At 49.8% G+C, this 13,324-nt stretch overlaps 1 protein-coding gene across 3 annotated transcripts; it reads right to left on the bottom strand.

Moving 5' to 3' along the window:
* Positions 1-333: 333 nt before the first annotated feature.
* Positions 334-11,303, bottom strand: TMEM268 (transmembrane protein 268). Of its 3 annotated transcripts, XM_076355276.1 has the most exons (9): positions 11,265-11,303; positions 9,532-9,873; positions 7,573-7,682; positions 6,904-7,011; positions 5,511-5,660; positions 4,310-4,420; positions 2,580-2,660; positions 1,495-1,680; positions 334-665 (listed from the first exon to the last, which is right to left on the bottom strand). In XM_076355276.1, exons 2-9 carry the CDS (start codon positions 9,635-9,637, stop codon positions 486-488), a joined length of 1,032 nt encoding a protein of 343 aa, XP_076211391.1. In that variant the 5' UTR covers positions 9,638-9,873; positions 11,265-11,303; the 3' UTR covers positions 334-485. The 3 variants fall into 3 exon arrangements, with proteins under 3 accessions (XP_076211391.1, XP_076211393.1, XP_076211392.1); XM_076355278.1 differs by lacking the exon at positions 1,495-1,680; XM_076355277.1 differs by lacking the exons at positions 9,532-9,873; positions 11,265-11,303 and adding an exon at positions 8,974-9,041.
* Between the last annotated feature and the right edge of the window lie 2,021 nt (positions 11,304-13,324).

Raw genomic sequence — 13,324 nt, 5'->3', positions numbered from 1 at the left:
GTCCATCTCTCTCACAGGACAAAGCTCACTGTCACTGACAACTACGTGACACAAACATAATCTAGAGCAAACATCACATTTAGAACACTGCTATGCACAGATTTTTCCCTGTCTTCCTTGTGCTAAAAAACCCCCACATACTTTATTTTGAAGGCGTGGGGCTGGCACCTGTAGGTATTCCCTGCGGCTCTCCAAGGCCCCCAGGTAAGAGCAGTGGGAAATTTCCCAAGGGAGCTCCAGGCTGTCCCTGGATTCTTTCTGCCCCCAAAGCAGCTCCTTCGCACAAAGCCAGTGGGCAGGCAGAAGGTCTCAAAGATAAACAGCTTTCTGGTCAGTGTCTTGCATGCTTTATTAGCATCATATTTCCACTCGTTCATCCGGGTAAGTCCAGGATGAGCAATTACAGCCCTCTCCTCTGCCCCACGGCTTCTTCACACTGTTGTGTACGGACAGCTTTTATTTCAGCGTTTTCCAGCCCCCTCCGGTCACCTGCCCCTGAACCAGCTCTGGTGTGTGTTGAGTGCGGTGGTCTTAATGAACTGGCATAGACAGGGCACGCTGCTGTGCTCCAGGTGCCCCCCTGCCATGGCCCGAGGGAGTCGGCCGGTGACCAGGAGCCGGACGTAGCATCCACTGAAGATCACCAGGAGCTGCTGGGCCATCACCTGGAACGAGAACGAGAGGTGTCAGAGCAAAGCATCTACCTGCAGGAAGAGTGGATGATACACTAAATACCATTTGCTCCCTCATTCAAGGACTGTCCTCGTCTGAAAGAAACAGGACAGGAGCCAATGGCATATATAACTGTCCCAGATCCCCTTCTGGTCAGCAGTGCTGGCACACTGTCCCCACAGGGGAGTGACATGAAATGACCACTTGACAGTGGGTGGCCGGGGAGCCAGGCTGCTTGGGGACCTGCCTGCTCTGTCACTGCCTCCTGGTGCTTTTCTTTGCCTGTAGACAGCCAGAGAGCTTCAATCTGCAGGGATGTCACCTGCACCGAATTCGCTTAGTAACAGCGAGCAGAAAACTGTAAAATAAATCAAAATCATCCCTTTTGAAGCTTCTTGCTGAGCGGGAATGAGGACACATTTGTTGCTCAGCACAGTACAAGTCTTTGAAGGCATGCTCCATGGAGGAGACAAAGGCTGAGCATGGCCATGCCTCATCCTCAGCCCGGACACAGGCGCTGGGTCCCTGCACAGACCCTGGGGAGAGGTTGGCTTCCAAACAGGGACCCCTGGCCACCAGCAAGGAAAAGCCTAGTCCACGAATTCCTCAAGGATTAAGCATTAGCTGCTCAGTAAGCATTAACTGCTCAGCAGTGCCAGGGCTGGAGAAGGTGTGTGTGGACCTCCAGGCTTCCAAGTGCTCCTGCTGGTGAAGAAGGAGGTGTCCCCATGGTTGGCAGCTGCTGGGATGAATTTTGGAGTCGAGGTGCCTGGGGAGGTGATTCGGCACCTCTGTCCATGGGGGAGGGATATTTCTCATTACCTCTGGTGGGCCCTCGGGCACGAGGCGGAGAAGCTTGTTGCATGTCACAGGCTCTTTATTTAGGTTCACCCTGCTGGATAAAAGAGGGGACTCTTCACGCGAAGCCTCCTCCTCTGTCCCCGGGTCGGGCTGAACCGCTGCCTCCATAACCACACAGAGCTGGTCCAGGCTGTGCCGCAAGCCCGACTGGAAGAGAAAGAGATTTTGGGGATGTCCAAAGGCAGGCAGTAGTGCTGTCTTTAAAGGGCACGATTTCCTCCTGCATGTTTTTTACTCCTGGAAGTTATCATCCCAAGAGCAAAAAAGAGCACTGGCCAAAAGCCATGCCCAGCACTTGGAGCTGAGTGTCTTCATCCCACAGCCCCGCTGCCATCAGCTGCCTCTTGTGCCAGCGACTGCTCCCAGCATGATGGTGACAGCCTGGCACGGAGAATCTTGTCTTTAAAAAAACTATATGAGTTATAGCAGCCAATATGTGAATTGGTGTGTTAGTGTCCATCTCCTGATCTGCATCTGTCGGTTCATCCAGGGAAATGAGCAGCCTTGAGATTTTCAGAGAGTTGTACCCCCTCACCTCTCATCCCGCAGCCGTGGTCAGCAAGGGCAATTCAGTGCAGGAGAGTGCGGTGTTTGTATATTATACACCCGCATAGAGGAAAACATTTTCTGAAGGCCAAGAGGACAAAATTTTTATACAGTTAACCAAGTACAGTGTTTACTTATTCCTCAGGCTATCCAATTTATTTCAGGAGGACAGCTCCAGGTGTCGGCTATTTCAAGTTGTGACGCGTGTTTTCAAAATTTGCCCTTGGTTCTTGATGACTTTCCTTTATTAAAGTTGTATAGTTAATTATCCAGACACACACGTACCACAGGGCCTAAACAAATTCCTGCTGAACTAGGCACGACAGATGCAGTTTATCCACCTCCCAGTCTGTCCAGCTCCCAGTTCACAGCAGGGATGCCCAGGAGGACACTCAAACACTTGGTTCTCCTTGTCCACCTCCACCCCACCGAAGCCAGTGCATAGGGGTGGACCTGCACGTGTCACCACGGGAGCTCGGGCTGTGTCTGCCGTCACTTACCTCTCGTGTCCTCTGCAGGTCCATGATGTGGGCTGACAAGGACTGGAGGCAGTGCTCCGAGCTGAAGTGCACGAACCACAGCTGGGACAGGCAGGGTTAAGGAAGGGGTCTTTCCACGCTTCCCCCTCCGCAGCCCTTGAAGTGGAGCAAAGGCAGGTGGTGCCCACGGGATGCTCAGGACACAGGAACCAAATAACACATCGCAGGGCTCATTTTAAGCCAAGAGGGTCTGGGCTAAGGCAAAATCTCAAGGTAAAGGGGAAGGGAAGGGGGTGGCAGGGAAGGGGGACATTGCCCCAGAGGGCAGCCAGTCCTCCTCGCACGCCTCCTGCAGCCTGGGGGGGTGAAAACTGGCATAACCCGGGGCCGTTGCCCGTCTCTCATCTCAGTGGCCTTACAGCTAAATAAACTGGTGGGTCACCTTGACTTAGCTCCCCTAAACTCCTTCCTGCTTTCTTTCCTTTGTTTCTAGGGATTCATTCTATTTATTTTTTACAAAATTTACTGTACTTGGTGCTTGTCTTCAGGACGGAGGCACTGTTTGTGAAAAGTCTACCAAGAGCAACTTGTTGGGGTTGTGAGTCCTGCCAGCTTTGAGAGCAGCAGACCCCCAGAAGGCAGCCAAAGGTCTGCCCTTGTATATCTACTCAAGCTGCCATCATCAAGGGGATTCAGGAACAGCGTAAAAGCCAGAGGGTTAAAACAGATCTGACATTAAAGCAGACTGAGAAATTGTAAATCCTTGGGTTGTTTTCTGCTCTCAGGCAGTTCTGGGATGCGTAGGTAGAGGTGGAGGCTCCTTGGATTAGTCCTTACTTACTGAGGTGCAAAACTATGCTGGTCTGAACAAACATGTAATTCAGGTTCTGAAGTGTTTCCTCCTTGTTCTGCATGACTTCACCCCTGCCAGCCCTCCTGCGGTATTTCCCGCCCCCTTCTCTGACCCTCTGTTTCAGCTTGGGTTCCCTCTCCATTTCTGTTTTATACCTCTCTGTGTATATGGCAGGGGGGGAGGTCCACCAGAAAATCTGGGAGACCATCTCTCTCACCTTTCTTTAACACTTTCATGCTGTCTTCAAACTCTCTTCTCTCCCCTAAATCTTTGTCTAGTCCAGAAAAGGTATGTCTAAAAAGCAGCAAATGAGCCTCCCCCTACCTCGTTTCTTCAACCTGCATTTTTAAAAGGCCACGAAGGTCAGAAGTGCTTGGTAGCTACAGACCTGGCTGCCAGGCACGCGCCCCGCGAAATCAAGTTCTCTAATGTGCCTGAAGGAGGGAGCCCAGGACTACAAATCACCTGGAGAGCAGAGGCACTTGGATGCTGTTGGCTTAGTTTGTCTCTGCAAGGCAGAACATGAGCTCCCAGGGACGGGGACTCTGGTTTTCTCCATGTTGGGATTTTTTTTGCCATAGGCACATTGCTGTCACTCTGCTTATAGTAAGAATCATCACTGTCATGTAAGTGTAATATACTTTCAGGAATAACTGCCTGCCCAAAGGACTAAGCCCACGTCAGTCTTTTAGACTTATTATTTCCTTTGGGCATATCTCAATCCCCACTTATAGGAGAAGAAAAAAATACCCAATCCTTCATGCCATCCAATAGGAGAAAAAACCAAATCCTAGAAATCCCACCCACTGGAAATCCTCATGGATCATAACATCAATAAATACCTCCACGTCATTAGCTACCCAGGAGGGGTACCAATGATTCCCTACAGAAAGGATACTTGTAGGATGTTGTGTGGCCCATCCAGGGCATCTGTAATCCCCAGTATTAAACCGTGTTTGATAAAGATTTCATTGACAGCTGCCAGCCTCACATCTGTATTCATATTTATCTATTAAAGAACGCAGGAAAAATTAACATGCTCTACAGCAAAAGTTGGGCCAGCCTACAGCTACAAATCGCAGCTGCATAACCCCAAATACCACGTCTCTGAAAGAAAAGCAGTGACAAGAGCAGTCTGCAGTCAGGCAAGATTGTCACCAGCCATCGGTATTGGCCTAGCCACCGCTAGTGGATGTCTGCGCAGCCAGAAATCTCACTAAGGATTTTCTCCCTTGTAGACAAGATATCTGAAGGGCAACTCCCAGTATCATGTTCTCCCTTCCTTCCTCGGCAGTCCCTGAGTGAAGGACTCATTTCTTAAACCTCCGTGCACCTGCACATTTGCCAGGTTTCCCTTTGGAAGAATCACTGCACAGCTGTCATTAGAGGCTTGCGCCAAAATCCATTAAAATCAGTGCCAAGACCCCTCTGGATTTTGAATCAATCCTTTCCAATATTATTCTTCAGATCACTCCTTAGAAATTTCCATACTCCTGTGATTCCTACAAACAAAAGTTGACACAATGAAGCAGTGGATGCTGCAGGCTGGCTGCTCCTCATGTTAACGTCATCTCCCTGTTTCCTTCTATTGCCCAGTCTACCTCGGGTTTATAATTTTATTGCAACTTCAACGGGTTAGGAGCTGCCTTTTTGTTCTGGACCCTTTGCAAGGTCCAGAGCACCGCAGCGACACAAGTAAACGATGCTATTAATGGCTGCACACAGCCGAGACTGCGAGGACTGTCGTCAGAAGCAGGGCAGGAGCCGGCTCTGCTGGCGAGCCCCCGTGGCTTCCCACCAGCCGTGGGAGTGCGAACCGCGTTCTGCAATGGTTGCTTTATCTCCAGCAACAGCAGGCGCTTTGAGCCAGCCTGCCGGGCTCCAACACCTACTTTTTAGGCATTACGACACCTAATTTGGCTGTAAAATATCCCTTGCCTGAACCTGATCTCCGAGCCTGCTGTAAAAATATTCCTTCCTCCCCGGATAACTATGTTTTTCATATGCATCTAGGAGACGACCTGGGTCCCAGCGCTTTGGTGGGAGGGAGTCCCGCTCCCCGCACGCAGCGTGCCCACACACAAGCAGCCTCCTCTTACCTTCCTCTGGCGGCGGTCGATAATCAATATCACAACTACAGTGACCACTACGGCAGCCAGGGTCACCAGCACGCTGGCCTCCCAGTAGCGTCCGAAGGAACACAGCTGGACTGTGGAGTAAATGTTTGTCCAGAGAGACATGTAGAAAAGCTACAAAAACCCAGAGAGACTGATGATACTCACAAAACTATGAAAGTGAGAAAAGTCAAGGGAAGAAGAAAACTACCAGTCCCTTCTCCCAGGGTGAACCTTACCATAAATTAAGTCACACGAGATTTTCAGAGGGTGAGAAAGGACAGAAGTTCTTTCCAATAATAAATAGTGGAAATAAAGGACTAGAAGGACTGAGTGACCCCTAGTTTATTATAAAAAATTACCAGTCATCAAAGACGGAGAGTGAATTATTAATGATGATTCATACCTAGGAAGGATTTCAACTGAGTTCTTCCATTTAGATAAGAAATGCCCTCACTAAGGCATATTGATAATACTTCTAATAGTTCCTGTATTTAGAAAGCTCCTATGTCAAAGCGCTCAAGGTGGTGCAGAGATGACGCAATTACAGTAATGCTCAAGTGGTGGACACTGACGCCGGGCTCAAGGACTATGTTAAGGACTGACAAACTTGGCCTTTGCATAAAGACAGGCAAAACTGAATTCATTCGACCTTTACTTCAGATAGGATGCATTTGGGCAGGAGATTGCCTAGAAGCAAACATGATGTGTACAGCACAGCATGTCACAGCATCATCTTGCAATAACATAACTCATTTGCACTAAACAGGCACCAAAACCCTCAAAACGCTGAACACCAATTCCTACAATATTAGTGAAAGGAGGAGAAGACATGTATAATGGCTATCCAAAAAAATAAATGCAACAAAAATGAAGGAGTCAGATTTTATCACACCCTCAGCACGCTGGAAAGTAGATTCCTTACGGTAGATGCTAATGGTTGGGGTCTCTGGAGGAGCTTCTCTCACCAGAAGAAGACAAACAAGACTAGACAATCACCTCAGTAACCAAAGTTGACTGGTCCATTGGTCTAAATTAGCATCAGGACCAGAATATCTACAGATTTCTAAAATCAAGTTAAAAGAAAAAGTCTGATGTAGGTACTACTACCTCAGCATATGCTGGTTATCCAGCCACAGACAGCCCGCTTCGGTGGGACTACCAGCAAGGGGTTGGAGAAGGTTCCTTGCCCTCCATCTACAAAAATTCTGTGAACTGGGATTTCCAAAGGAGCCCCCTAGGATGTGTGAAAACCAGTGTCTCCTCCCCACCCAAACCTCTGTCCCTCCCTGGACACAAGAACCCCAGGTGTAGGTCTTAATGCATTTCAGCAAGCGCATGTCTATGGCAAGCCTGCGAGAGACCCCACTGTCCTTACCACGGCGATGGCTATCTGGAACGCCCTGGAGTTGTAGAACATGTACCGTCTCACTTCAGGCTTCAGGACAGCATCCTGGATTAACCTTCTCCATTGATCCGCTGCCACCTGCTCAGGCAGCAAACAGAAAAATAGAGCCACCCTCCAGTTTCGGGCTCCTAGTCCCGTCAGAACTAGCTTGGGCGGTCATCGTGGGGCCAGGCCGGCTCTGCAACTGAAAACTGCGTCCCAGAGCACCCTCCTGCAGAGCGCACCTCCAATCTCATCCATACAGCTGTCACAGGCCAAAAACTTGTGTTCTTGCCTCGTTTGCAGCGAGTAATATCTCCCCGGAAAGTGCAGGGAAAGTCACAAGAGAAAACCCCCTTTTTATCACAAAGGACAAGACAAGACAGATTGTCCCGGGGATGCTCCATCCCATCAGAGTGACTTTCAAGCAATTCACTAGAACCTATGTTGAAGGGGTTTCTTCACGGGGGTTTAAGCCAAGATCATTACAGTTGACTTGCAGTCCATGGGGAATAGACTGAAGTTAAACTGAAACAAGTGACTTTCAAACCAAAAAAAAGAAAAGCTGTCTGTGATGTGGGCGAAAATGCAAATGATGCTAATCCAGCTAGCATTCACTCCTACAGCGTCCGCAGGGGAGATAATGCATGAGGAGCTTACCTGAACCCCAAGGGACTTCAGTTTCTCTCCACAAAGCTCCATGTCAAAGGAGGTGGCTGAGCAGTTGTTGTCCATGCTGAGCACCATGAGCACCTGGCCATTGAGGGGTTCTGCAAGAGCCCAAAGGAGTCATGAGCACGGCTCTGGCATGGGTTTTTATCCCAGCAGCTAAGGAGCACGTGGCAAAGGGAAGGCTGAGGAACGCAGACTGCCCTGACGTGTTTTAAATGGATCCAGAATCCCCCCTTGGACAGTTCTAAGAACATCACGAGGAGCTTTGGAAGCAGCCTGAAGTCCCTTATAAGGAAACAACCTACAAAAAGGGAGGAAACCCCAAACACATTCCAGGAGCGAGCAGTCAGAGATAACATGATGCTCTGATCTTCAGCAGGATAATGCCTTGCCTCACTGATCCCTAACTGAAAGGACAATGGACTCAAGCTGCTCGGTGTTGCTAAGGCTATCTACCTCTTAGAGAGATCACCCATTGCCTACCCACCCCACCCACCACAAGAAAAAGCTTGAGCAATCAGATTAAAGTGCTTTCCAATAATCACATTGTCTGGCATGTGGCAGGGCTGCCCTGGAGCATGAGCCCCATACATCCTCCAGCATCCAGGTCCCCGCTCCAGCAGTGCTCCTGGGCAGCATGGCTCTGCTCAAGGCTCTCAGCTTCCCAGTTTCAGCTAGGGCTATGATCAGAGATGTAATCTAGAGACCCAAGTTGCAGTCAGGAGCCTAGAAAGTGAGGACAGCCTGCCCTAGATTTGAGGAGCAGGCTGCTCGGAGCTGAGGCAGAGCAGCCTTGGGGCGGCACAGGAGAGCTGTGAACTCCAGGCATCCCATCTGGCATTCATCTAGAGTTTACACAAGCTGCGCTACATCAAGAGGAAGAGATCGGGTCTGAGGAAGTGGCGTGTTCAGATGACATCCCGTTTCACTGAAATGTTTCACGCAGCTTTCCTTCCCCTTTGCAGATCCAGGGTCAGCCAGGCATCCCCTGGGGCTGCTCCTGCTGACACTGCCTGCTCAGTGCTCTCCCAGAGCTGAAACACAGCGTGCGCCCACCCTTCCCTTCTCTCCCACTTATGCCCTCCATCCTCATCATCTCTTCACTGCTCAGGAACAGGAGATGCCAAGTGAGGCAATTATATTACAATAGGGCGTGACTGCATCAAGTCAAAAAGGGAAGAGTAGATGCATCTGAAACCTCCAGGATAACAAGGTCCTGTTTGTTTTCAGGGGCTAATCTCCTCCTGACACAGAGCAGTGGAGGCGGTGAGTGTAAAGCAAGAATAAAAACAAATGGCCTCAGCCTTGGGCTCGGCTGTCCTGTTCTCCATGCCTTTGGTCAAGTTGCTTGGCACAAAGTCTAGCAAGTTGGGTGCCAAGCTCAGATACCTGAGATTTGCAGAGGGTCTCAGCTCCTTGACCTCTGCTGGAGCGTGCTGGAGTGACAGGAGCTGCTTCGCCCCTGCAAAAACTGATCATTAAGGAGGTGCCATGAACTGAGCAAGCAAAAAGCGTGCCCTGCTGAATGGCGCGTGGAGGTCTCGGTGCAAACAGCCATCCATGGCACTGCTTTCTGCCTCTGTACGGGCGGTTTCGGAAGTAGTGCTGCAGAGAGGGAGCAAATTTTTACCAGGGAAGGGAGTCACTTGGAAAGCACAGGTCGAGGTTCCCAAATATTCCTTGACTTTTGAAGGCTAAGAGAAGAGGACTTCCGCGGTCCTGATTTTCAATAGGTTGATGGCCATTCATTCCTATATACCAGGCTTTCCAAAAATGTCAAAGGGTGTCCATCCCCTCCCCAAAATGTTGAAACATCCAGAATCTTTAGTTACTTCTGCAAATGAGATGCTGTTAATGAGCATCTTTGAAAAATCTGTCTTCTGTTATTTTAAGGGTGCTGTACTCAGTACTGCCTTTCTCCTTATCATCCACAAGTTGCTCGCTTACCTTTCACCCACTGCAGGGATCCTTCCTTTAAATCACTCTTACAATAGAGAATGGAGGAAAGTGACCCATTTTTCTCAATTCCACCAGCTTGGCTTTTATGGGCCATGCTGAAGGTGCCTCTCCTTGAGGGTCTCTATGTCTGTATTGTCAGAAATTCAGCACTTTGTATATCCGCCTTATCTTTCACTGCCAAGAAACACCGATTCAGCCCCCGGGCATCAGGCAGCCGGCTTGCTGCTTGTTCTCCTCGTTGGGGACCAGATTGTGAAATTTTCATTCACACTCCCACTGACGACTTCCTCGAGATCCTGCTTTCCATGAGCAAAGAAGCATTTTCTAGCCCTGAAAAGAGGAAAAGAAAATCCCAGATCTTGCAGAGACAGCAAATAGAGGGTAGCAGCACAGACCACTTGGGTGTACTCTGCTCTTTGGACCCCGCTCCCTGTGGATGTTATCACCAGGTAGGTGTTAGCCAGCCACGACTGCAGTATGCACAGGCTCACCTTCTGCTGCAATTACTTTTTTTTTTGCTAATAGGTGGAAAAGTTATCCTTAAATTATCCCGACATCCTTAAATATTCATATTTTGTAAACAATTAGTCAAGGAATAGGCAGGATTTCTCCTTGCAAAGCCAACAGGCTTTTTGCTATTGCTTTCGGCAGGCACTTTCAGAAGAAAGTGGAGCCAGTGTAAATGCCCCTCCCTGGAAGCAATGCACCCTGCTCACTGGCGCGGTGGATAATTCCCCACCACACAAAGGAAGCAGTGCAGATAAGGAAGAAAAATGCATCCACTGAAGGCAGAGGAAAGCAGGAGCTCTCACCCAGCAGCAGTGAAGCCTTTAAGGGTCTCTGCTTTCCTTTCCTCGCTCCTCTTCGCCACGGGCAGTGCCAGAAGCCGACGGGGCACGTCCTGGCAGCAGGCTCTGTGCGCACGGGTTTTCCAGGCAAACACTGTTGACGTAGGTCTCTAACCTACAGCCAGGACCTGTGGGTGGTTATTAAAGCAAATGCTTGGAAGACTGAAGTTTACTTTTCAATTATCTTCCACTCACGTGGCTCAGCTGCATCCACGCTGGCTCTCCAAAACTATCATTTACTTTTTAACCTCTGGTCTGTCTTAATTTTGCACCAGGAGCCTGTTGCTGACTCTTGGTGTAAGGGTCCCTTGCGGAGCTCATCCGCTCTCCTTACAAAGAGGATTGCTTTATTTTTGACTGATGGTTGTTGTTGCAATTACCCCCTTGCACAAAGCCAGGATAGTCACCGGTTGAAGGACTGTCGGAAAGGAAATTGAGGCAAGAGAAACAACACAAAAGGTTCTTCTGATTGCAGAAAAAAACCTGCAGAGGGCTGGAAACTCACAGGAATCAGGCCATGGTACACGTTGCACAAGAGGTGTGCAGTGTGTGTGTACACGGGATGGGCACAGCACCTGCTCTTCACCGGCACAGGTGAGGAGCGCTTCTGCTGTACGTTGAGCGCGGCTCGCCAGTGCGATTTCCTTGCCGAGCATGGGCAGGCACGTGTTACAGAGCGCATCTCCCAGCACCGAAAAGTGGATCCCAACAGTGAATTTTCTCACTCCTTTCCCCTCTTGCCTTCCATCCCTTCAGGTTAGTGTCAAGCAGAAGGGAAAGTGAAAAACAAGACAGAAAAACCCACGCAAAACAGCAGCAAGGCAGAGAGTGAAAAACCTGCGGAAACAAAAGGAAAACCTAATTAAAACCTACCACCCTGTCATTGCTGCTGTCATGTTAAGTTGGAGATGAATCAAGGCTCTCTGGCTTAGATGTCAAGCATTTTGAGTCCCTGGAGGACAGTCCCCAGGAGATGACAGCAAAGGGTGCAGCAGCGTCAGGGCAGCTCAGCCTTCCCCAGCCCGTCCGGGGCTGCAGGAAGGAAACAGCCTTCCCCAGCCGGGATGAGCTCATTGGCGAAAACAGCTTTGCTTTCATCTCTTCGTGCAGCATAGACTCGTTTGGCTCTGTTGGCTTTTACCGCAGAACGACTGCTCTTTTTTTGAGATTGGTCCCACCAAATCTTCCTCTGCCTCCTCCTGTGCTAACACGAGGGGCATCCTCTCATCTCCTGCACTCCCTAGGCTCTGTGTTTCTCTACATCTCTTCTTATTCTTTATGCAATACCAACATTTCTCCGGTGACTTTGCCTCCTTCAGGCTATGGACCTTCTTTATAGGACACCTCCAAGCCCTAGCTAAACAGCAGAGAAACATTCAGCAAGTCCTTCTGCTTCATTTCCAGAGCAGCCGGCAGAGGCTTACCTGGTCCAGCTCACCTCCTGCTCCTGGGGAGTCGGCTCAGCTCCCTCCTCCTCCTCCTCCTCCTCCTCCTCACTGACTTTTATCTGCCATCATCCCACTCTGCACTGCCCAGGCGCCACGCTGTCCCACCGCCAAGCGGGGAGGTCTCTGGTCCCGCAGCCCCAGCCTGTGTCAGGGAAGGTCGCTCTCTTCCCTGCGTCTCCCAGGGACCACGGACTAACCAGGCACAGCTCACCCAAGGCAGGAAGCCTGCGCCCCCGCGCTCCCTCTCATTACCCCAAGCTGCAAGCACCAACTTGCAAAATCTCCCTTGTGCATGTGACTTTTCCCCTAGGCTGGTTTCAGAACCGTGGTTTTAACCCTCTAGAGTTCCTCAGAAGTGCTTTCCCACCAAAGGCACAGCCTTGGGAGGAGATCCCACCACAGGAGCTAGGCTCACCTTTGCAGGGTGGGGGTCCAGAGCTGGAGCTGGACCCTAAAGATTGTGAAGAGCTGAAGAGTGGCACAGTCAGAAGGCTGACCTCCTCCTCCTCCTCCTCCTCCTTGATCAGCTGGGCAGGACTCATGAAGTACAAATCCCAAGGTTGTGTCAGATTAGTTGCTGTGAATATATTAGTGAAAGCCAAGCGTCAACAATAGGGCTAGAGAAATCAGAACGAAGATCTCAAGGCTGAGAAGGGGTCACTGTATATTTAGCAAAAGGTCATGTTAAAGCACAGAGAAACAGGGATAACTTGCAGGGGGGGGACCGTAACCCTCCTCAAAACAGGAGGCTGCGCTGATAAGGAAGGCGGGTGCGAGTTTCCTCTCCAGCTGCTGTACTCCGAAGAAAAGCAGTAGGCTCGGACACACGGCCAGACAGACCCCCCAGAACAGCTTCACGTGCTGGAGAAGTGATTTGCTTTCATGCAAAGAGGTAACGCTGAGAGACACCACAGGAGAGAACACTCCTTTGCCTGGGAATCACGGTTTCACGGCTCACCAAAAGCTAGAGGATCAGCAGAGGCTAGGAACGGAGTGAATCGAGTATCTTAGTAACTGTTAGTCGTAGTGAATAGTTTAAAAATAAAAAAAAAAGCTTCACTGCAGTGCCTGTGTACATTTCCTAGAGAAAATGCCATTCTCCTCTTTGAGGGATGAATTTCTGCAACCCTGCTTGCTCCAGACACTGCTAAGCAATGTGTTCATTGTATCACGTGGCTGCATGGGGATCAGAACTGACTTCAAAACCCCTTACCCACATGGGATCTTGTTACACTGGAAACTGCAAACTCCCATAGTAACATCGTCCAGGTATTGAGAAAAATCAGATAAATCTTCTTGCTGTTGTCACTAGCTCAAGGGCCAGCTCAAATCCCCGCCCAAGATAGGGCCATGCAAAGCTTTAGGTTCTTTTGCAAACGCTCCCCATCAAAAGCTTTGGCTTCGTTTCCACCTCTTCTCGCCCACGCAAGGATCTTGACAGAGGGAGAATGTGATGACCAAAGTGCTTAGAAAGAGCCCTGTCAG

The sequence above is a fragment of the Aptenodytes patagonicus genome, chromosome 18, assembly GCF_965638725.1.
Source record: "Aptenodytes patagonicus chromosome 18, bAptPat1.pri.cur, whole genome shotgun sequence".
Taxonomy (NCBI): domain Eukaryota; kingdom Metazoa; phylum Chordata; class Aves; order Sphenisciformes; family Spheniscidae; genus Aptenodytes; species Aptenodytes patagonicus.
This window is presented reverse-complemented; position numbering and strand designations above follow the sequence as displayed.